The 25,907-nt window shown below is 43.7% G+C and overlaps 1 protein-coding gene across 1 annotated transcript; it reads left to right on the forward strand.

Moving 5' to 3' along the window:
- Nucleotides 1-562: 562 nt before the first annotated feature.
- nyap2b (neuronal tyrosine-phosphorylated phosphoinositide-3-kinase adaptor 2b) lies at nucleotides 563-25,838 on the forward strand. Its single transcript, XM_074651210.1, has 7 exons — nucleotides 563-1,147; nucleotides 3,689-3,890; nucleotides 9,658-9,974; nucleotides 16,037-17,113; nucleotides 21,016-22,392; nucleotides 22,489-22,592; nucleotides 23,448-25,838. The coding sequence occupies exons 2-7, from the start codon at nucleotides 3,712-3,714 to the stop codon at nucleotides 23,739-23,741; spliced, it is 3,348 nt and encodes a 1,115-aa protein (XP_074507311.1). The 5' UTR covers nucleotides 563-1,147; nucleotides 3,689-3,711; the 3' UTR covers nucleotides 23,742-25,838.
- The last annotated feature ends 69 nt before the right edge of the window (nucleotides 25,839-25,907 follow it).

Here is a 25,907-nt window from a genome sequence, read left to right on the forward strand (position 1 = left end):
CCGGGGGAAGAGGAGGTTGTGTCTAATGAGGTCACACCCTGGCAACCCGGTGACTCCTCCCACTCAGCCCCCCCCCCCCCCCCCCCCCCCGCTCCATCTTTCCACTTGGCCCCCTCTGAGTGTGCCCACCCACTCAACCCCCCACCCCCCTCTCAACCCTCTGACAGAGAGAGCTCTCCGTGGTGCTGAAAGCAGAAAAACAACATCCTGGCTCCAGTTATAGTGTGCAGCTGCAAAGGGAAGGCAGGCGAGACACACGAGACAAAACCAAAAAATTAACCGGAGAAAGGGACTAGGGTATGAATGCTTTTGAAGATGAGTTGAAAAGCACACAGCAAGAGAAGTAGGAGTGTAGGAAAAGGAAGGAGAGAGAGAGGATGACGCTGTAGTAGAAGCGGGCTACAGTAGGCAGTGGGCGTGTTCTTGTTGTTGTGATCTATAGTTGGGAAGCCCGGTGTCATCTGCTTAAGCACAGACCGGCTGTACAGACCTGTGCGGACCAGCAGGGCAGAGGGAGCCGGCAGGGAATGCCATACCTGGAAACCACTCCACGCTTTACCTCGACCTTCAGGGCACCGTGGACGAGGACTCCTTTCACCTGTGCTGAGACATTTTGTGCAATTTGGACATATTCAAGCAGAAGGAGAGACATTCTGGGAATAGAAAGACTGTTGTGAGTGCCTGCTCTGCGACCGCAAGGGGAGTTTGATGTGAGCGTGTTTGAGAGGTTGTATTTGTGTCATGCTTGCGGTTGCGGGTGCGGTCTGTTGCTACGCTGCGTCTTCCTCCCATCTCTAGCATGTGCAGATGTGCGGAGCAGTGAAGCTGGCACCTGGCTAGGAGCTTGGGCGCCATCTGGACTGGAGGGGTCGCATCTTCCCTTTTCTGCCCAGGGGAGGGAGCATTGGGGCTGGGAACCCAAATGGCCCGGCTACCCTCTAGCACCAGCCTCATCCTGGGTCACAGTGACTCCTTCTAGCAAGTCAAATCAAGTTGGACCGTACAATGGATGGGAGTCTATGTGGATTTAAGTGGAATAGTGCATGGGTGCTCCAGCTTAGGTCAGAGTTCACTAGCGTGCACTGGACTCATCAGGGGAAGACAGAAGACACGTTGGTCCACGAACCAGCAGGGACACAGCCCCATTGTGAGTATGCATCATTATAACACTCGCTTTTACACTACAATGACCCATAAACCCACAAAGATATATGCATGCAAAAGTGGTTGTTTCTCTACTCACATCCACATAAAATGCCAAGTGTTGCACCTGTGTGCGCCTGCAGGTTAACCTTTACTTGGTCCACCGTACTGCACTGACGTGTGTGTATCTGTGCGTGCACGAGCGCCCACACGTGTTGTCACCAGACTATTTGCCTTGCAATCTTTTTGACATGGTGTCTCTAAAATATCCATGCCGCCCTTCTCCCATGACATGGTTGCCTGGAAACAGAAACGGTATGCCACTTTCATTTACTTTTAAAGCAAAGTGCACCTCTGTGTTCCAACTGTTGCAGCCCTGTCATGGCAGCTGGGGCCAAAGGGAGATAGAATAGATGCATAAAATGCATAGAGTGAAGGGGAGAAAGAGTGCGAATGAAGCTTTGTTGAGAAAAAATGGGTTGCTCAATTGATAGGCTTTATAGAGATTAGCAAACAAGAATAGGCGTTTCACATCGATGAGTTATGGGAGGACAATCCAATGTGAAAGGCTCGGTTGGTAAAAACAGTGTGATAAACAAGCTGATCCTAGTGCAGAGTGCTGCTGCAGGCTTACAGGGATTAGGCAGGCAGGCTTAATTCAGCTCAAACACTGTTTGAACTGTGCCTTCCCATTGCTGCACCCTCAACATCTGACTGGTGCACCTCGTTTCTCTTCAAGATTTATTTCCTTTTGTACAGCTCCAGCTCTCTGGCCGTGCCTGTGCATCAGTGATAAGACCTGATATAATCGGAGGGGGGGGAAATCTCAACACCACTTGATACCAGGATTGTGTGCCCTAGTTTGAACTCTGCTCCAAGATGGTGATTCCATCTGCTCTGTTGGCTCTTACCTAAGGAGTGTGGAGAATACGTTGTAGGTAGTGGAAGATAAACCCACTGACCTACAGGCATGATTTATTGATAGACAGACACAAGTTAGAGGGCCAACTAAGGATGGCTAGACAATGGCCAGTCTCTCAGTTGGCCCGGCAATATCCATCTGGTAACCTCCCCCCCCACCCTTCATTGCCCTTGCCTCCCTACACACAAACATACATACAGTTATCACAAACCCCCTCCCCCTCCCCGTGCACGCTCACGCTCAGTGCTTCTCTCACACGTAAACAAGCATGAGTCTTAGGCTGATCTGAAAACATTGACCTACATAAAAAGCATGCTCTTCTTCCCTTGCACCGCTAGCCTCTCCAAATTCACATTCGGCTGTTGCACATACCACGTTGCGTGCAGTTGCACAGGTTTTTCAGGCAAATTTGTAACGTACATGCATGCACGCACGCCGGATCGCATCATTAGCTGATGCATGCTGTTTTTGCATCTTAAGCGGCTGCAAACACATTATTCACATGTAGGAGTGAATCGTAGTATGATTGCACCATGCATGTGGATGTTTCATTGAAGAGGCTTTTCCTCACAGAAGCATCCATCCTCTCTCTCTCTCTCTCTCTCTTATGACAATGGTGCTGTCAGAAATAGTCTTTTTACAGAATCAAAAGGCAGCACGGAACAACTGAAGAGGAGACTAATTTTAGATCTTAAACACAAGATCGATGATGATACCCACATACGCAAAACCATGCATCACAGTCTAGTAAGAGTGGTTCATTTAATCTGTGTGGTCAATTCCCAGGAGTACTATATTTTCACATCTGAGCCCAGCACACATCTGCAACTGCAGAAGATGAAAGCCCTTTTTTCAGTTTCATTCAGACACTCGCTTGGTTAAAGCCAACGATTTCAGCCAGAAAACGTGCAAACACAAACTGAGATAATGAACAGCCGCTACTGATCCAATCTGAGCCAATAAGACAACTGAAACTGAAGGTTATGAGTAACTGTAGCTAGATAGTGAGTCCCTTGACTGTTTGCAGAATTTACACGTGCATGTGTGCTTTTGTGTGTGTGTAGTGAACAACGGAGAACGATGTTGCAACCCTCCAGGGGAAACGTTTTCTCTTGCGGACACATGACGCAAGTCTCTGAATCTTTCACAGGCCATGAACTCCACAGCAACAGTCAGGGACATTAAAAACAATAACAACATCACACAAACTCAATTTGTTAAACACATTATTATGGTGTTGATGCAATCTTGCTTCATCAGTTCTCATCTCACCAAGGCTGACCTTGAAAGATGAAGATTGAGAGAGTGATTACGGACATAACAGCATGCTTGTTTTGCATTCAGACCAGTATACGAGTCCATATTACTGGTAGTATTTTGTGTATCTATCTCTTTAAAGGAGCAGTGTGTAGCATTTAGGGGCATTTATTGACAGAAATGGAATAAAATATGAATAAGTATGTTTTCCATTGTGTATAATCACCTGAATTATTCTACACTTCTCCTACACGCTTAGCAGACAGGATAAGTTTCTTTCACCACTAGATGCTGACAAAATCCTACACTCTGCACCTTTAAGGCAAAACAATTATCACTAACATTTCCTATATGTCTTTTTATCAGAATGCTGTGGAAACACTTGAAGAATGATGAGCTCCAAAGAGGAGGAAACTCTCCGTTTTTTCCAGTATGTTGAGGAGAATGGGCTGAGAGCCTACAACGGCCTGGTAGCTCAGAACTTGGACCACGCCAGGAATGAGCGAAATAGGACATTCCTGCAGGAGAAAAACGACAAGAAGAGAAAACAGGAGGAAGCCATAAGGAGGTAGGAAGAAAACTCATTGACTGAGATGTTCTATAAAATACATACATTACATGCAGTCTTGCTACAGCTCACATGTGGGATTCTGCTCTGTGAATGCATGAATGTCACTGGATTCACTTCAGGATGAGGTTGTAAGGAATTGGGACAAGTGGCTAGAGGGTCCCAGTGGCAATGGCAGGTTGCTGTATTTTGGGGGTTGCCAGTGTGGACTGGTGCTCCCCATGATCTATAGAGGATAATTAATTTTTCACTTTTAGACTTGTCCTTGGATGGAGGTCGCCGCTGCTCCATTTTTGAGATGGAGAGTGTTTAGAATTAAGGAGGACTGGGGTGGGCTGTGACAGAAAGTGTGTTAGGATAGAAAGGCGACATGTTAAGAGACTTCTGGTTATGGTGTTGTCCTGTTTGTTGGAAGAGAATTTGTGAGAAACTGTGTAGAAAGTTGTATCGTTGTTTAGAGTTTGAGAAAATTAGCCACATTGTGCCGCCGCTTTCACATGTTGTGATGAGCAAGCAGTTACAGCTGTGCCACTGAGCGCAGCAACACCACCGCGTGGCATCCCGAAACTTGAGCGAATAAGAGGCACGCACTCACAACGTGACTAGCATGTGGAGACGGCGTGCTTGTGTTGTGGGGTAGAATAAGGGAGCACTGAGTCACAGAGTCATCGGGGGGATAGCGGGACATTGCAGAGTGTGTTTGTGCGAAGACGTGGACATTTGTGTTGCTTTGCTCCTGCCCCCAAAAAAACTGAAAACGGTATGAAATGACAACAAGAATCACTCTGTTGACTAATTTTTTTATTTTTATTTGGTTTTTACATTTTTCAGTTGTGTTGATTTGAACTTTGCTTCAAGAGCAATGAACACAAGTCATAAATCTGCTTCGGTGGTTGTTTCTATGCTCTAACATGGACTTATGACTCATCTGAAAAAGTATACTTTACACAAGTCAAGAAACAAAAAAGAGTATTCATTTTAAATTACAATCATACTGTCTTTTTCATAGTAAATTATTCAGTGCTCATACGTAGCTTAACTCGTTTACTGTGTGATCTTTAAAGAGGACATAAATCAAGTGGACGCATATTTTATCGGAAAGAAACACCCATAAAGTAGAAGAGAAACACTTGTTTTTCACTTTATGGTTAAACAGTTAATCCAATGATGATCAGTTTGCAGTGGAAAGGCTTATGGGGAATGCTGTCCTATGCTGTCATGGAATCTAAAAATCATCTCTGTTCGGTCAAACACGGGACAAAGTATTTTAGCAGCTGTTGGGAGTTTTAGTTGTGCATCAGATGATTACATTGATGTGTTTTTGAGGGCTGTGCATTTACATCTGAGCAGATGTGGGTCTTCTTAACTGATTTATTCAGGAGGCCTTTGAACCCTCACACATTTTTGTCAAAGGGTCCTGCGATTAAGAGCTGCTCCTCCGCTGCCACTGTAATCGTGCATTTGCATTGTAAAGTACGTACCGCACGTCACTCGCATGATCAAAGCTGACTTAGAGTTCAACTTTATACGTCAGGCATCAGAGAGACCACACTTTTTTATCACTTGCCAGCAAAATGTGCCTGCTTCTATTGTTATTAGCAGTCTGACGCAGGCTTGGAAAGTAACTTGATGAACTGGACAGGGCGACGCCTGAGGAAAGTGGCATCTACTGTCCTGCCATCCTCCCACTGTCTCTCAGCTGTTGCCAAAGCTAAAATATTAATACACAGTCACTGGAGGAAAAGTCTAAAAAATAACTGGATTTTTCATGAGGCCTATAAGTAGGTCAATGAGACGACCCATTTCTACAGTAACTGACTGAGAGTGAGAGAGTGTGAGGATCCTTGCATGTAGCGTGTGTGCAAGCACGTGCTTGCGTACATGTGCATGCACGGACATGAACGACAGGAAAATAGAATATATTATTGGTGTGAGGAAGGTAGGGAGGAACAAATGGCCTCTGTGATTGTGCGAGGGTGAAAGAGCTTGTTAGAGCAAATGTGTTTAAGAGTGGAGAGGGGGTGGGGGGGTAAAAAAAACCTGTTAGAGAGAGATTAAGTGTGAGCTCAGTTGCAGGAGATGTGTTCTGCCTGGTGACAGCTGGAACAGCCACGGGCCAATCAGATCAGCACGTTAGGTTTGAGTGAGGCGGGTCTTCCTGCCTGCCGCTGCTATCTCACTCTTTTATTGTGTTTCATCAGAAGAAGTTACTCACACACACACACACAGATGGCCACAAATTTACTTAAGCGTGCAAGCGTATTCATAAACACACACCCCACACACACGCACACACTTACATTTACTTATATTTACATATGCATGCAAATTCCAAACGGCTGCTTTCTCTTTCTTTACCCACATGCACGCATTCACTGACAGACGTTTTCCTTTTTTCCCCTCAAGATCTCCTCTAGTGTTTTGTTTGTTTCTTGGATGTTGTTTTTTTCCTGTCGCACGGTGTCACAATGAGAAAGAGAGCCAGGGCTGCCCGGCGACAAGTCAACTCCAACTGGTCCAAGTGCACCTGTGGTCTGTCCTCTAGCCAATCACTGGGCAAATGTCCTATAAATAATCCAGTCACCACTACTCTAGTCACAACCACCCACCCACCCACACACATACACACAATCCATGTATATATGGGTGTGCATGCACAGTCACAGCAGATGACAAAACACAGGAGAGGGAGACACTGTTGACACCTGTGGCTGAATGCCATGGAAGATTTTTCTGCTTTTTTCACTTGGATCTTTATTGGCAAAAATATTTGCAACCTTAAACATAGACACTATAAGAAATGACAAACAAAACAAAAACAAAAACAGTTTGGGAGTTACATTCATATTTATAAAGGCTTATAGATTGATTGATTTACAGTTCCATTCCAATAATGCCATTTTGTGTCTTGTATTAAGTCAATTTTCCACTATTTTTCTTCCAGTTGTGCTTCTCGTAGTCTCAAAATATGTGACAGTGTTTTCACTAAGAAGATTTCTTCAACAGTTATTAGCCATTGGTCCTTTGTCAGTTTCACCAATTCCTGGTTATAGCTTTTTTTGCTTGCTGTAACCAAATATATATAACTTCCCATCACACTTTCTTCTAAGAAATTACAGAGAAGAAGTGCCAAACAACTCATAGGGATCTCATTTCCCAGTATTTGTTGAAGCACTTTACATACTATTTCCCAAAACACAATTATTTTTCCAAAAGAAACATGTGAGTGATCAACATCAAATGATCCACACTATCTCAGTTGTCTGTGCAACTGCTGACTTTTAACATTTGGTGTAATAAAGAAACAGATTTTTCCAGGAGAATTTCCCCCATGTCCGTGAATTGGTGGGTTATATGGTGTATCTTCCACATGTTGAGCCAATCACCATCTGAAATTTCAACAAGAAGCTCCATTTCCCATTTCTCATTTATATATTTAGTTGAGTGCTTAACATTGGTGTTCAATCCTTGATATAATACTTTCCTTATATGCTTTGATTATGATTTGGATGACACCATTCACTTCCCTGAAGGGATCTGCTTTGATTTCTTTTCTTTTCTTTTTCTTTTCTGTCCCTTAGTTGAAGGTATCTGTTGAAAACATGTGTCCCCAGATTATATATTTCTCTCAGATTTTGAAAACTCTCCAGTTCTTCTTTTCCCAAAACACACAAAGCTTTTATTCATTTTGCTGCCCATTGCTTAAATCGTTGGTCATATTGAGCGGGTTTGAAATTACTATCGTAAGATATCAGTTTTAATATATTTGTATCTTTCTTTTATACATTTTTAAAGGTTCTCTATACGACATTCAGAGCATTAATATAGCAGCAAACAACTATTTGCTATGTAAATATATAGAGGAGTAATGTTTACCTGAGCAGAGATTGAAGTTGCTCTCTCTCCGGTGTGTTGTAATCAGAGCTTCTCTGTGCTTTGTTGACATCGCCGGGTCAGCCACGCAAGCCTTTTAGTGCATGTTAGTGCATGTGAGTGCCCCACTGGCTAGCTCACGGCCGCCACTCTACACTGCTCTAATATGGCGGTTACCGCTGATAACACAGTCCCGACCGACGGTGATGTCGTTGAAGCGTAGCACCCACCCTCTGGTTCCTCCCCAGGTTAACACTGTTAGCACTGTTGCCGATGTTTGCACTGTTAGCACCGTTAGCACCGTTAGCTGCGAGCCGCCAGCTCAGTTGTCACCATGTTGAGAGCCGTGCAGAGGCAATATAAAAGCTCCCAATCTCATATTTAGCACCTCTCACATGTTCAACCACAAATCTAACGTGAGTAGTGTTTTTGAATCCATATTTATTTTGAGTTTCTTGTATATTTCCTCCAATATCCAATCATATTTTTATTTGGATATTGGTTTACGTCTTTTTGTCTTTCCACTTTGCTCCAAATTCTGGCTCGCACCAACAATAAACAGGTCTCAGCTGAGTAGTACAAAAGTACTCCTTCAGTACTCCTTTGGGAAGACCGCCTCTATCTTTGGGTAGCTGGAGAGTGTTTTATCAAACCTTAGATCTTTTGCCCCTTTCAGAAACATTTTAGCCCAAAAATGTATGCTCAATATTTTATACAGAATATGCATTATTAACCACTAAACATGTGATTTGATCTTTACTTTCCCCCATTTGCTTTCTTTCAAATATCACCGGCAATGTGGCTCTACAGGTTGCAGCAGGCACCTTTTCTCTTGTATCATCATCTTTAAACAAAATGTGACGTGGTTATGATGTGCGCATGATGTGCACGTGTGCTTTATTATTTACGTGCAGGCAGTAGCTGGTTTTGTGTCTGGTTTCTATGGGTACCCTGTTGCTAGGCAAAAGTTAAGCCCCTGACCAATGAACCCACCCCACCAAGCACCTTCTGTTCAGCAGCTGGCCGGGAGGGAGTCAGAGTCAGCAAAGTCACACACTGAGGGGTCACGAACACACACGCATACATTACATACACTCCCACATGCGTGCACACACAGGATAGAGATTTGTGAAGCCACACATGCCATTTGTTTAAACATTTAAATCTCTGACATTAAGCTTATTTATGACTGATTCGGGAATAAATAAATACATCAACTGCAGAGATCAAGTGTGTGCGGATTACATACTTGTCATGTCTTTTGTACATGAACAAAGTCGGATCTTGAGCTCATTTACTCTGCAATACACACACATACACACACACACACAGCCCTCCTTTCCCCCATTACCACACACCACTCAGACATCATTAACGCTCCATTCAGGCCAATCATCCATTTATAGGGATTGATTGTGTACAGGCGGGGGGACTTCCATGGTGTCATGTGTGGTTGTGTGAGCAGCGACAGTCATATCCAGGGTTAAACTCAAATCAATGCTTTGCCCTGAAAGAGAGACCCTGTTTTCAGTGGCACTAACACGCCTGTTATTGCCAACTTAGCGCTCTCATCGTTTGAGCCACTTGCACAGAATGAAATTCACACATACACATACTGTATGCTCACACAAATGGAGACTCTGCATGTCGGGGTATGTGTTGTTTTTGCTGTCTCCTGACAATAACAGCTTCCAGGGGATGATGTGTGAAGATTTGTCTGTTAAATTCAGCCCCAATAATGTAAACTAATATGACATTTAATGCATTTTAGATTGTTTCATTCCTTTGCATCAGATATCATGTTTCTATTACTCATATTTACATATATATTTCTGTTCTCTTGACCCTTTCTTTACCCTCTCTCTCTCTCTGTCTTCTTTGCTTTCTGTTTTAGGACAGGTGAGGACATTGCAACCGAAGGCAAGCACTTACGTATGGGCTCCATTACCATGCCGGACCCCCAAGAACGCATGCCCATGCCCCACCCGCATGCCCTCGCCTGTGGGCAGGGCTTCTCCGTGCGCTCTCAGTCCCTCCACTCCGTCGGCGGTGGGAACAGCGGGGGCGGAGGTGAGGAGGAAGTAGGGAGCCCGACCTCTAGGAAGCAACCCCCGCCCAAGCCCAGGAGGGACCCGGCCACCAAGCTGAGCATGTCGTCTGAGGCGGTGGACCACAGTCCCACGTCCACCTGCCGCGGGGAGAGATGTGACGGTGAGTGGTGGTGGCACTTCACACCAAACTGCTGCGCTATATATAGCTGCTCTCTGCAGTGCCCTCCTCAATCCTGTTTCTCCTACAATGACATGACATCTATTCACTGCATACTTCAGTCTAAGTACCATTGTGGCAAATTGATGTTAAAGCTATAAGTACAACGGAGTGAAACCGTAGTTCACACATTTGAGGTGCGCGAGAATAGACAACAATAAAAATGTGATGACTTGTACTTCATCATATGAAGGGATGCTTAAAATAGTCTGACAACATTTGTGCTGCACTGCACTCACTAGTCTGGGCACAGTTTGAAAAATCCTTCCTTAGTATGCTTGAATGACAGTGGAGCAATGTACACATATTTTAGAATAATTAAGTTCACAGGCTAGAGCAATTGTGGATGCCAAAATCTGTAAAGAAAGGTTGGAAGATTATGGATAAGTTGGAACTTTATTTGACTTTTCATTGTGCTCTTTTACTGCATGTTTCTGTCAGATAAACAAATATACAGATTGTCCATATATTTTCCCTTGCCCAACATGTAAATCAGATAGAATAACATTCAGAATCGTATATACCAACATGAAAGTATCATAATGTGATGAATATTTTGTGCTGTTTCAAACCTCTGGGCTTTGGAATATATACTCTCCTAGTAATGCATTGTTTTGTGGCAGACTTTGTTTATTCAGAAATATAAAGGGAGAGTGTGTAGGATTTGGCGGCATCTAGTGGTGTGTTTGCATATTGCAACCAACTGAGTACTCCTCCCTTTCCAAAACTGCAGTAACGTGAACCGCCGTGTGGAAAACTGCTTTAACGCCGTTCACCTCGCTCAGAGGCCATCTTTACCATAATAACACTACTTTACGAACAACAGAAGTCAGACGGCGGCTGGCGGTACCACAGTTTTGCACTCTCACGTTACTGCAGTTTCACAAGCATGTTGGAGAATGACAGTGGCCTTCAGCTAACGTGAAAGGCTCTCTCTAGAGACAGTGTTTTGGTTTGTCCATTCTGTGCTACTGTAGAAATATGGCAAAGCAACATGGCGGACTCTGTGAAGAGGTCCTGGTCCTTATGTAGATACGATTGGCTCATTCTAAGCTAACAAAAGCACAACGAAACTTAGTTTCAGGTGATTATACACTGATGAAAACATAGTCATGAATATTATATTCCATTTATTTTTATGCTAATAGATCCCCCAAAATATTACAAACTGTTCCTTAAATGGACATTCTATTTTGAGACTCTTGAAGAGTAAAAGGAGATGGGGCAGGTTATTTTTTTACAGCAGAAACAAATTTATATATTAAACTAGGATGGCACTTGGAGAGCACAGACCTCTGCAAGGTGCCTGACTTTAAAAACAGATCACAGCTCACAGCTGGTGGTACCGTGAGGTGGTCGGCTTATTATTAACACGATGTGTTTCCGTGTAACGTATCGGCGGATGCCTCTCTCATTCAGCAGCCTTGTTATGTGTGTTTAACGTTACACTACGTTGTCTCTCATCCCGTCATCTACCGCTTTTTTTCTTTCTCACCGCGGATGGCCAGCAGCACTTATCTCTTTGCTCGATCATGATCCGGATCGCCACCAAAATGTAATGGATTGTTCATCCACACCTCCAAAAAATTTCATTCAAATCCATCACATACTTTTGGAGAAATCCTGCTAACAGACAGTCAAACAAACAAACCAACAACAGTGAAAACATAACCTCCTTGGCACAAGGCCTTTGGCCTTGGCGGATGTAATAATGTTGGCTTATCTTTGCTTGTGCATCATCAGTTATATATCCACTATCCACTATATCCACTTTTACTCAGTAGGTTGCCCAGGCTTTAAATACTGTCCCAGTTTCTCTTGCAGAGAGTAATGTCCTGACATCATTAACATAGTAACACATTCTGTATATATAGTTGAAGCTCCAGTAACTTCACCCTAGTAGATAGTGCTGGCTACAGAAGATTATTGGTTATCGCACAGTCAGTTGTCAAAGTTGTTCTCAGTGCACAGAAAGAAGGCAGAAGTGTCTTGACAGTCCTATAACCTCATTTAAAACTGACTTACTTATATATTTCTACAAGGCAAATTACCAACAAAGGCCAAACTATTTTCCCCCCAGTTAAAACTGGCAAGGCCAAAATCTAGAGATGTCTTGATCGGGATCCAGAAGAAGCACCCTGCAGCAATTTCAGTCAGTTTTCTGAAGCAAAATAAACACAATATGCCTGTTAGGCCATGGATGAAAAAGAGGGCATAATTATAGTACATCAACTCAGTGTGAGAAAAGCTTTAATGAATAGGAGCGGAATTAATTGAGCAAAAGTAATGTTTCCCTCAGACACAATCACTGCTGTAACAAGTGCACACCGCTAAACAGTTTTATTAGAAACAGTACATATGCTGAGCACAAAGAAAAACTGACATTTAGAGTATAATAATAGTCTTTGAGGCAGGTGGCTGTGATTTAGAGGTTGCAGGAAGCTTTGACTCCATTTCATTTTGGATGCTTCGTCGCCAACGTGATGTTTGGGGAGTCGCCCAGCCTGGCTCAGATTGGTGGGGATCTCTCTATGTGCACACAGATCTTCCTGGGCACCACGGCAACCATCCCGCAGAAACAAGACCCCCTGCAGCCCAGCCAATCACAGAATCACTGAGCAGCTCGAGCCAATGGGGCTCCAGAGATGCTGAAGTCTGAGGCGTCGGAGCCAATCGGAGCGAGAGTGTGGGGGTGTCCCTGGCAGAGGGGAGGGTTGCGTGCTCTGTAGCTGGCGCTGTAGCGGGAAGAGGAGGAGCCTGTCAGAGTAGAATTCATTCAGGAGGAGCGATTGACCTAGATTCGTTTTCCCCAGGAGGAGAGGGAGGAGGGAGGGGGGTTTTGCGGGTAAACACATCCGCTTCAGGGGGGAGGGGGAGAAGAGGGAGCAATGGAGAGAGGACAGGAGAGGAGAGGAGAAGGGACAGGGAGTAAGAGATGCTCGGAGGGACAGAGTCACCATCGGTGCTGAAACAGATCCACCGTGCAAACCTGTCAGTGTAATAATGCATTTGGTTGCACATACAAACACAAAGAAAACGAGAGAGAGAGAGTACACAAGAATGTGAGTGTCGTATCAGTCCAATTAAACACATACCAGGAACACATCTGGGTTGAACCAAATCTTCTATTAACACCTTATAAATGGGGAGAAAATGGAACCAGGAGGCCTGTTTCATCCTCAGTTCATATTAGCATCATCAACATCAACTTGGATACATTACAAAGTTTAGTTGGATTTAGCTGCTGGAATGGTACAAAATACAAGATGTAAACATGCAGGAGTTAGCAAGAATGATAATTTACATCCTGAGTCCCTAGGCAGGTACAATATACAGATACAATAGACAACAGATACAAATATACAATACACAAGTAGAAAAGACAAAATACATTGTGCAACATGTCAAGTTAAAAGAGATCACAGTTCTGATTTGCCTTAAACCTGCAGTAGGCTGAATATTTTTGGCATTATTTGGCAAAAATTCCATAATAACCTTTCAGCACATTGTAATTCAAGTGCTCTGAGAGAGAACTAGACTTCTGCACCTCCTCATGGCTCTGTTTTCAGGCTTTAAAAAATGTAGTGACGGGAGACTTTGGCCCATCACAGTTCATTTCAGAGAGAGAGCGTTCCTATTGGCCGTTCATTCAACGGAGGCAGCTGTCAATCACTCGTGAACTCCGATCAAATAAAAAAGTTTGCTCCGGCTGGTGGGTGGTGCTTGGTATTTCCTCCACTGATCTCAACATGTCTGCCGGGTCACAAACTTTCTCATTTTACAGCTAAACAGTACACTACAAGATGTTTCTGAAAACATTTGAGGTGAGAAATAGGCATTACAGTAACAGAATATTGATTCATATTTGATCAGCGCTGCCTATTTTGACCGTTTGATCGGAGTTTTGTGAGTGATTGACAGCTGCTCAGAGACAGCAGGCTCCAGCTCGGCTCTGATTGGTTGTTTTCCTCCGGACTGTGAAATCTTGCAGATGCCATTAGGAGCACCAGAGCACACCGAGGCACATGATTTTCTTTCAGATTCTGTCTCATGCACTACTGTCAGGATAGTGACCGTTTTATAAAAAAATACTTTTTTTTAATCATATTTGCTCCAACTTGCCTACTTCAGCTTTAAGCCAGCAATTAATTGCTTTCTCTCTAATTATGTTCTCAATTTAAATAAAAGACTCTAGCATATCTATCAATACCCATCTATCTAATTCCCTGCAAAGCTGAGCTATAAATTCAAATGCAACATAAAACAAGGACAGACACCCACACACAGTTACACTCCCATTTACTGGAAGGATTGACTTCATAGTTTTCATGATATAGAATGTGTACATGCCTGTCCTAATTTCCCTTTCTGAATGTGTAGGCATGTGCAGCGCGTGCGTGTGTGCGTGCATGTAGGGATGGTGGTGAGTCATACAGCTACGGGAAGTATGCATGCGTGTGTCTGAACCATCTGGCATCTGAATTATTAAAGGTGTAAAATCTGCAGTTTTAAGATTTCAGACATGGTCCAGCTCTTAACTACACTTATCTCCCCCTGCCTATCAGAGAACAGGACACTCCTATCCAAACATCTCAGCGTCTGACCTAGAAATACACTGTGTGCAACTCGGTAGTAAAGAGCGCTGCCTGCTGTGAGTAAACTAGCATTAGGACCGCACTGTACTGTAGTATCTGGTCGACGTGAGCGCTGTACCATCAGCCTCACTGCACCACATCTAACGAGATTCACGCTGCAATCCTACGTCACCACTATCAGAAAGAAGTTCCACAGCGTGTGTGACCCAGATACTATACTCACATACTGCTCCACTGCCGTATACGTGACCTAGAAACATGCATATGCCTCAACCATACCCACATATCTGACTCAAGATATTGCTCTCAGCTATTCACGTTGACCTACATGTGACCCAGGCTTTATATTAATGATAATGATTAACTTAAAGGGGACATATCATGCTCATTTCCAGGTTCCTACTCGTACTTTGGGCTTCTACTAGAACATGTCTACATGCTTTAATGTTGAGATACTCCGATGGGGCAATATCATCGCCCTGCAGAACGGAGAGACCCACAGTTTTAGACGTACGCATGCACCAGTACCAGAACCACAGTTAGACGTACAAACCATAGACTGTATATAAAGACGGCGTTCTATTTATATTTATTTTTATTTTATTTAATCTTTATTTACAATGGTACAAAATTATAAAACAAAGCATATCAAAAACAGACAAGGGCAATTAAAAGTAGAACATGTTACAAACAAACAAGGGTCAACAGGTATACATCTATGATGGACGGAGATCGCTAAACTCTCATCAAGGCGGCCAACATTAATAAAATAATAGTCTATGTTTCTAGCCTTTTATTAAATTGAAATTGTGTATATTTTATTAAATGAAGGATTTTTTTATCAATATAAATATGAATCTAAAACATCTGTATTCTTACATACTGTAGGCTCTCCGGCTCTGCAGGTCGTTGAATCTCAGATGGGGGGAGATGTATTCTATAATGATCCTGCATGTGACATAGGAAGGGGAGCCAAATCTGAATGGCTTCTTGAATCACATGTTTTCTGATCCAGGCAGCCCACAAAAAACTGACTGGGTTGTCTTATTACACAGTTTGTGCATTGGAAGGCACTCCAGATACTCAACTATATATGCACAAGCACTGAAAAACTTTTTTTTTCATGTTATGTCCTGTTTAATGATTCATATTTCTCGCAAAAATAGATTTTTATCCAATTCGGTATTGCATTGTTTATGACAGCTGTGCAGAAAGCAGCAACAGAAGAAAAGTGGGACAACATTATGTCATGTCTTATACCACAACAAAATATCAGTCAGAATGACGCACAATTATAATTAATAAACTAGAAAACAAATAATATACAACATAATTTCTGTTGTCGGGTATTGTGAATGTGATTCTTTCCAATGGATTTGTGTTTAGACTTTCTTTCTCTCTGTCCTTTAGGAGCTCAAGGATGCAGCGAGGACTGCAGGAGGGTGCCGCCGCCAAAACCTAAGAGGAACCCCAACACACAACTGAGTGTTTCCTTCGATGAGTCCTACATCAAGAGCCACGGAGGCAACGGGATTTGCCCCTCCAGACCCCTCCACCACGTCACCTCCCCCTGCGAACGCAACGCCTCGTCTCCGCAGAGCGACGAGAGCCCTACGGACGACTGTGAAGACGAACCTGTCTACATAGAGATGGGCGGGATTGATGTCGGACCACGAGAACCCCTGAAGAGTGAGGATGAGGAGCCGGGAGAGTCTGTGTACGAGGAGATGAAGTACCCAGCTCTGGATGACATGGAGTACCGCACCGACCCCGTGGGATGTCGCTCCGCGTGCCCCACTCCGGCGCCCTATGACCCCGAACCTCTCAGTCGCTGCTCCACACCTCGAAACATTCCACTCTGTGACATTCCTGCGCCCTTTCCCAATTTACTCACCCACCGGCCTCCGCTGCTGGTGTTCCCACCGGCGCCGGCCCAGTGCTCGCCCAACTCAGACGAGTCTCCCCTCACCCCTCTAGATGTAGCCAAATTACCCATGCTGGAGAACCAATCCTACAGCAAATCTCCAACATCCTCCTCCGAGCCACCCTCCTCTGCACACATCCGCAGGGAGCTCACCGCCACCCCGACCCTCACCGTCTCTGGGCGCTCCTCTGCGCCTCCTCTGCCCTGCACCCTCTACAAATCCTCCTCCTCATCCTCCTATCAGCGCAGCCACTCTGCTTGCCCATCGCCAGTCAGCATGGGCCGCTGCCTCACCCCTCTCAGCCTCATGCGTACGCCTCCCTTTGACGCTCCGATGCCATTCCCCGGGGGTCTGCCACGGAGCGCCTCTGCCACCCCTCACGGCAAAGGCTCGCCACCTCAAGACGGCGGTGGTCGACTCCACGGCTCTATGCAGAACGTGTCAACGGGGCGTTCACGGACGCCCACCAGTCCACTGGACGAACTAACCAACCTGTTCACGACTGGCAGGAACATGCTGAAGAAAAACGCCAGTGGCAGGAAGTCTAAAGAGCCCGGAGAGAGTGAGTCATTTTCACACATTTGTCTCCTAATTTTGGAACGTAGTGAAGCAAAGGGCACAAACACAGCAGCTCATATTTATTTCTGTCTCTTTGATTCCTGAAGAGCGTAGACAGCTTATAACGCCATCTCCTTTTATACTTGTTACCCGGTGTCAGTGTCTGAACGCTTTGGCTGCAGTAAACTCTGGAACAAACACAAATACGTAGTCTTCAGTTCCCTAATCAGTGTAATTCATCCCTGCTGTGGGTTCACAAGTTTAACCCTGCTAAATTAGGAGGCTGTGCAGAGAATGCACCACTTTTACAGCACCACGCATGATGTTTGTGGCGCTCTCTGCAACCCTCCATTAATCTAGGGCCCGGCGAGCCAAGTCTGATACAGATCGTATGATTTAATCTGAGGGGATTAGAGACTAAAGCGGACAGCAGGTCCCTCAAACCTACTCATGGCATTAGGCCATCAGGCAGCATTACTTTTAAATATGTAAACATCATGTTTAAATACAGATAGCAATGCCACACTCAGGACTCTGCCGAAATTAAACATGATTTGCTCATAATGATGTAAGTGCACAAGTTGCTTAAAGTTTACAAAAAAGATGTATAAACAATAAATCACTTATGCTCACATCATCATATGGTGTCACATGGCGAGTCTGGTGCCAGCAGCATTTTCAGTCAGTCACAAATTCTCATGCCTAATGCAAACATTATTATTTGTTTGTTAATTAGGACCTATTATGCTCATATTCAGGTGCATAATTGTATTTTTGGTTTCTACTAGCTGTCAACTGGCCCACTCTATCGTGATTGGTCAACCGAACCCAGCTCTTCGGACACAGCTCCTGCTCCGCTCTAGCTACCTTTGTTTGAGGGCACGTCAAACTAGCTGCTAGGCAGATATTAATCAAATGTGTTACTTGGTGACATCACCACGTTATGGAAGAAAAGGCAGGACTTCAATCAAGGCGTTTCAGGCAGTTCAGGAGCAGTGTTTCTGAGCAACTCCCTTCGGCATGGACTTTGGGCTTTGTAACTTTGCAGACCTTTTACATGCACAAAGAACTATTTAACACCCTAAAGAAAAGGGCGAAAAAGCACAAAAGCATAATAGGTCCTCTTTAAGACAGCCATGTTAAACCTGTATATTTTGAAATCGAATAAAAATTATTGAAAGGTTGATGACTGCAGGCATTAAACTAAACTAAATAAGCAAGAGGGTGTTTCATAAATGCATGAAGGATAGTGTAGTTCATGCAGAGGCATGTCATGCATTATTTGAAAAGGGTCACTAATAAATTAATATAGAGCATCTAATGATTTAGAGTGAGGTTTGAGGTGAAATTTTAACCCTATAGTTGACGTATAAATCCTCAGAGCTGAGCTGTGCAATGTGAAAGAATTTAAAAAATGAACTAAAAACCTTCATCAAATGCTCCAAAACAGGAATTTATTCAAGCGCATTTTATACATAAATCATAAAAGAACTACAAAGAGTCCACACATCCATCCTTACTCGACGCTCGTAGCAACTACAACATAGCAACAGTGGAAGGAGTAGAAATCCCTGTTTCTTATTTGCAGATTCCCTCCTCATGGGTAACGCAGCCAATCACAGCTCAGGGCATGCCGGTCTACAACCGAGCAATGAGCTCCTGATGGGAACTCAAATCTGCACCTGATCAGAGGATTTCAGATTCTCCTTTCTGTCCAATCAGCACATGCTCTACTCACGATTCAGCCAATCGGGTAGCTGTGACAGCTGAGCAGACGGGAATAGTGGAAGCTGAGACGATTTAGTTTTTTTTTGCTATTTACACTCCGTTTGGTGTATACATATGCCAATTGGTGCACATAATCCTGTGATTTCTATACACTTGAGTATACTGTATCTGTCGAATTACTGGCTTTAATTAAGTGATGGTTATATTGTCAAGGGGTGCGTTCAGGTGCCAGCAAGTCCCAGTGATGTCTTACCAATGAGCCCTTTGACAGTATTTTGTTCTGTAGCCCCATATGGTTTGTAAACCGTTTGCATATGCTTTCTATACATCAGGGGGAGGGCTCTGCTGACAGGTCTTTCTGAATTATTTATTTTATTTATTCCAACACCTGTGTACAAGCACCACATGAGGCTAAAGGACTGACAGGTTGTGTGTGTGTGTGTGTGTGTGTGTGTGTGTGTGTGTGTGTGTGTGTGTGTGTGTGTGTTGCTCTGGCTGCAAAGACACGCAGTCTGAGGTTGATTTTTTTTTTCTCTCTCTCTCTCTCTCTCCCTTTCTGAGGCGATAGAGGCAGCAACAGCTAGTCTGACCCACTTACCAACTGGTTAATCGCCACACTCCCTCTCATATACGCACACACACACACACACACACACACTAAAAAGCCATGTATGACACATAACATGACAAGGGACGCTTGTGCATGGTACTGTATGTTAAAGCCCATATAGAAACTATATATAGAGGCACAGCCTACATGGAAAGCAATCATGCACGTATATTTTTATTTGTGCAACGATGATCTATAATGTCTTTATTGAGCCTTGAATCAGTGACATACATACAGTACCGTTTCATATTATCATTTTCTATGCAAACAAGCTTGCATATTATATGCATGTGCTAAAGAAGAGACAGAGCGCACAATGTAGTTGTACACAAAGAAATTGGAAAGTTAAACACAGAGACATCCGATGGCAGTGGTTAATGTTTTAGACTATGTTTTATATTGGTAACCGTGGTTATTGTACGGTACTATCCTGTATTATTTTGTACATTTTAGGGTGAAAGAAAAGTACAATGAAAAAAATACAATATTTATTTGTAATTTGAATTGATCGAACTGCAAAAAACTATAAAATAGATAATGATAGTGTGTATGCCTGTTAGCCCACATATTGACTCGTCTAACTCCAGTGGTTTACTGCAGCTGCCTCAGTGAGTAGTGAGTGACACCTAGAGGATATATGATGGTAGTGCAGAAACTTGAAACAGAAAAACAGTATTTTCTGCATTTTTTCTCTCATATATGTAATTGACAATTCATATTTAAACTAGGGCTGTCAATCAATTGAAATATTTAATCGCGTGATTGTCCATAGTTATTCACAATTATTTTTTTTTAGCTGTTCAAAATGTACCTTAAGGGGAGATTTGTCAAGTATTTAATACTCTTATCAACATGGGAGTGGGCAAATATGCTGCTTTATGCAAATGTATGATTATATTTATTATTGGAAATTAATTAACAACACAAAACAATGACAGATATTGTCCAGAAACCCTCACAGGTACTGCATTTAACATAAACAATATGCTCAAATCATCACATGGCAAACTGAAGCCCAACAGGCAAAAACAGCTGTCAGTGTGTCAGTGTGCTGACTTGACTATGAATTGCCCAAAACTGCATGTGATTATCATAAAGTGGGCATGTCTGTAAAGCGAGACTCGTGGGTACCCATAGAACCCATTTACATTCACATATCTTGAGGTCAGAGGTCAAGGTACCCCTTTAAAAAGGGCCATGCCAGTTTTTCCTCGCCAAAATTTAGCGTAAGTTTGGAGCGATATATAACCTCCTTCACGATAAACGAGTATGACATGGTTGGTACCAATGGGTTCCTTATGTTTTTCTAGTTTCATATGATACCAGTATCTTCCCTCTAGCTTTAAAACAGAGCCTAGTACAAACCTAAAAACCGCAAGACGCGCTAATGCATTAAAGAAATTAGTGGCGTTTAAACAAATTTGCGTTAACTTGTTATTATAGCGTTAACTTCGACAGCCCTAATTTAAACCATTTATTCTGAATACTTTCAATGCATTATCAACTACAGCAGAATAAGCTTGGATGTTACAATCATTTAAGTGTTTGTCTTCTGATTTTTTTTGCAGCCGAGTCCAAAAGCAAGTCTCACAGCGAGTCCAAGCGTGAAGGCAAGGAGCGCCACAGCCATGGCCACAGCAAGGAGTCCAAGCGAGACTCCAAGGATCGCCACAGCAAAGAGTCCTCTCACCGGAGAGACAGAGACAAAGACAGAGACAAGGACAAAGACAAAGACAAAGACAAAGACAGAGACAAAGACAGAGACAAAGTCAGAGACAAAGACAAAGACAAAGACAAAGACAGAGACAAAGTCAGAGACAAAGACAAAGACAAAGACAAAGATAAAGACAAAGACAGAGACAGAGACAGAGACAAAGATAAAGAAAGAGGGAGCAGCAATGTAGAGCCACTTCCCCACAGACGCAACAGTAAAGACCGTACTTATAGCGGTGCAGACGCGCCACCTGTTCGCAGGAATAGCAGGGACCAGAGCTGCAGCAGTGTAGAACCCATCCCAGTGATAAGAAGAGACTCCAAGGACAGAGGGCTTAGTAACGGTGATCTGATGCTCAGGAGAGACAGCAAAGATCGGGGCGGGGGACATGGAATGGAGGCTTTGTTGAGACAGGACAGCAAAGACAGAGACAGACTGCTAGATCAGCCACCTGAGCTGTTACCGAGACAAGACAACAAGGAAAGGGCAAGAAACGGTGTAGACGGTAGACATGAAAGCAGGGAGAGACTGCTGGATCAGCCACCTGAGCTCTTACCGCGACAGGATAGCAAAGAGAGAGCCAGCAACGGCGTGGACTCTAAGCATGAAAGCAGAGACAGGCCGCCTGAGCTTCTCCCCCGACAAGAGGGCAAAGACAGAGCTAGAACTGGAGCAGAATATAGGCACGATAGCAAAGAGCTCCGTCCTGATTTGTTACCCCAACAAGATGTCAAAGAAAGAGCAAGAAATGACATGGAACACAGACATGAAGGTAGAATAGACCAGCCGCCTGAGATCCTACCCCGACAGGAAACACCCAGAAGCAGCAACGGCAAGGACAAGGTCGGCTACAGCTCTGAATCCAAGCATGAGGGGAGAGATCGGAGCTGCCACAACGGGGGAGATCTCCCTCCTCCTCCTCTGCCCAGGCAGGACAGTAAAGATCTGAGCAGAACTGGACTCGAAGTGAGACGGGACAGCAAAGACAGGAGTCTGAATGGCTCAGAGCAGCATCATCATGATGTCAAAAGCACCAAGAGCCCTTCTGGCTCAGGATACAGATCAGATGGCACGCCCAGACGAGACAACAGAGCGAATTACAGCACAGACCAATCGAAAGCACAGGAGAGGAACGGCAGCACAGCATCAGGGCAGCATTCGTCCACAACGACACCTACTCACCACGGGAGATCATCTGGTAGCCCACCGATGACCACGGGAACAGGAAACGGTGAGGGTTAAAACCTCAAATTCATAAGAGCATGTAGAATTGATCATATAACCTTTGCATATATGACCAAACATGTTATTTCCCCTCCCTTTGTAGATCTGAAAGCAGCACCTAAGTATGGCCGCTCACCTTCCACGGCGGCTAACCCCTCCCCATTGGGAACTCCACAAAGGAAAGCAGCAGAGGCACATCAAAGTCAGGTATGCAGATTTGCTTGGTTTTATTATTTTTAGACATTTCTGTAATTCTTTTTTTTTCTCTGTGCTCTTCTCACTGGTTTGAATTGGGCTGGGCTATTTTAGAAAAAAGTGATGTCATGTCCTTGTGTGCACTAAACAGGATTTAGCTAAATTTAATCTGATGAGAGTCAATGGGTTGTTTGGTTACTGTCATTTAAATCTTATCAAACTACTCTGTCTTAAACTCTCAATAAATGATACTCATGTTTTTTTTTCTCTGGGTGTTGCTTATTTAGTCATGAATAATTAGTTCATGTTAGGTATTATAGAGAAACACTTAAAGGAACAGTGTGTAGGATTTGGCAGCATCTAGTGGTGTGGTTGCAGATTGCAACCAGCTGAGTACCCCTCCGCTCACTCCTCCCTTTCCAAGACTGCGGTAACGTGAGCCGCCGAGTGCAAAACCATGGTAACGCCGTTCGCCTTACCATAATAACACTACTTTAGGAGCAGCGGAAGTCAGACGTGGCTGGCAGTCCCACGGTTTTGCACTCTGGGACTCACATTACCGCAGTTTCACAAGCGTGTCGGAGAACTACGGTGGCCTTCAGGTAATGGAAAACTTAAAAAGGCTCTCTCTAGAGCCAGTGTTTGGTTTGTCCGTTCTGGGCTACTGTAGACAATTCTTAGTTTCAGGTGATTATACACTAATGAAAACATAGTTATGAATATTATATTCCATTTCTGCTAATAGATCCCCTGAAATGTTACAAACTGTTCCTTTAAGAGACATGTTTTAGGGGCTTTTAAAGTGTGCAACTAACTTTAAAGTTGAGCTGTTTTCACTTCACTTGATGCATTGACTCTGCCCCTCAGATGCCCCAGATGCCATGGATCTGTGGAGACACCACCATGCTGGAACAGATCGAGAGGAAACGCACCCTCTGCATGGAGATCCGCTCCAGACAACATCCGCACCTGCAGAGATCTCTGGAGAGGCCTCCTCCTCCTCCTCCGGACAAGAGCGAGGACAGGCACCAGGAGCGGAGTCAGTGCAAGCAAGAAAGTGGATCTGTCCTCCCACCCTGGGGGAAAAGCAGCGGGGCCAAAAAGATCCGTCCTCCCCCTTACCCTACACAGAAAACCGTATTCTGGGACACGGCCATCTGACAGTAACAGCACACTTAACACCTCCCTGCCACACAACCCCCAGTTACCCACTCCCTCTTTCCTCTGGGCTGATTCTTCCCTGCAACATCAGGGGCGTCAGGACAGCCAATAGGAGCACCAGGGGGTATGATACTCGCTGATGTCAAAAGGACAATGGTGGTTACCATAGCAATATTTCTGCTCGTTCAGGTTGTCATGTTTTCTTATCATCACTGGTGATATTTGATATTTTTCTATTTCCTGTGACTGGATTCTTGTAATATAATTAGTAGAATAGATATTTGATGAATAGATATTTTCTAAATGAGATGGGGATTAAAAAGCAGCTTAAATGATGTATAGTAGATGTAGATGCAATCTAATGTTTGTTTTTATGTTACTTTTGTTTGGTTATTTTACATTTGAAAAGCATAATCTATCAATACTTGTACTGTAGTAGCATCATTTTCTTATGCCCGACTTTTTTGTTGTGCTCAGAAAGCACTAAAACTGAATGGACTATTCAATTCTGTCTATATATACTTTACATTTTCACTGTTGTATTGTAAGTTGAGGAGTCAACGTGCTTTAGATCCCAGCGCCCTCCATGCCTGGTCCAGTACAGTATGTTCTAGAATGTGCGACAGTTGGTCCTAGAACAGAAAACAGGAAACTCTGTGTGCTTCAGTTTGTATATTACAGTAAGAAGCTGTGTAGTCACGACGTCGAAGCCTTTTGAAGCGATTGAATCGTTTTATATAGGAAAAAACCTGTTGGCTGGCATGTCGTGGAGGACTAGAGAAAGAAAGCGTGAAACGCTGTTTTCTAAGATACACTATGAGGGTGGGTTGGGGAGGTAGCAAATTAGAACATACATTATGAACAGTATAATTTCCAAAAACCAGCCAAAGCCTGTTGAAGCGAGATATGGGTGTGGTTGCACTTTGGACGGTTGGTTATTTGAAATGGGGTTGGTGGCAATAGCCGGCGAGTACTAGCGCCCTTACTTCGCCACGCACACTGCGAGCACCAGTGTAAATACTTAATGCCAACGACCGGCCCGCGTACAATCAACACCTGAGCTTTTAGAAACATTTCTTAATTTTACTGCAGATTATAATAGCCATATGCACTTGCTTAAGATTCAAGATTATGCTTATATATATATTTTTGAAAATATTAAACAAAAGATAGCTGTGCCATGTTAAGTTTTTAATTTATTGGCGGGGAGGGTTAAGCCTCAGGAGGCTGGCTGAGTCACCTGTGATTGGTTGCCTCTGGTTGACAATATTCCCAATTCAATTGGCTGGCAACCGTTTTTAGAGATCAAATCGTTTTAGGACCTATAACATGGCAACAGCTCTACCCAGTCAAGCAGACAGGGGTTGCACAACGGCCTACAAATCTTTGAGGCTTTGTAAAAAAAAAAAGAAGAAAAGAAATCTGCACTACCCATCATATTCCATCACATTTAATCAGGCTGATTACATACATGTCCCTCTCCCCCCGCTCTCTCCCTCTACCTCAACCTCCTACTTACATCACCGAAATTGGTTCTCTTTAGCACATTAAAATGCAATGTCGACATTGCCAAAATAGTGTGGGTTTGACAAATGAGCTAGCCCTCAGAGTGCAAGTGCAGTAACCCCCTCACTGGTGAGAATCAACTCTACAGAGATCCCTCTGTGTTGTACCTGTATGTGTGTGAGGGAGAGAGCTGTGTGTGTATGTGTGTGTGTGTGTGTGTGTGTGTGTGTGTGTGTGTGTGTGTGTGCCAAGCTACACTGTATGCAAGTTGAATCTTTAAAAATGATTGTTTTAAGACATTCACTTTGCCCTATCCATGATGTTTGGTGGGTGGAGGTTGGAAATGTAATAACGATGATGTACAATCTTTTTGTGTGTATAAAAACGTGCACTGTGAAAAGGTAGAGAGAGCACCGCACCGTCAGAGTCCTCTGTCTTATTGCACTGAGTGTTCTCTTGTTTTGCGTAATAAAAAAAGAAAAGGAAAAAATATGTTTGAGGAAAAAAAGTACTGTATTCTGATTGTCACTTGGGTTCTGTTGAGAGAAATAAATAAATATGAACTTGAAACCCGCTATGGAAAACAGCATCCTGTTGAAATTATTCATTTCCTCCCTATCTTGGGATTTTTGCATGTAGGTTGTTGTTTTTTCCAACTGA

Source organism: Sebastes fasciatus, chromosome 11 (assembly GCF_043250625.1).
Source record: "Sebastes fasciatus isolate fSebFas1 chromosome 11, fSebFas1.pri, whole genome shotgun sequence".
Taxonomy (NCBI): domain Eukaryota; kingdom Metazoa; phylum Chordata; class Actinopteri; order Perciformes; family Sebastidae; genus Sebastes; species Sebastes fasciatus.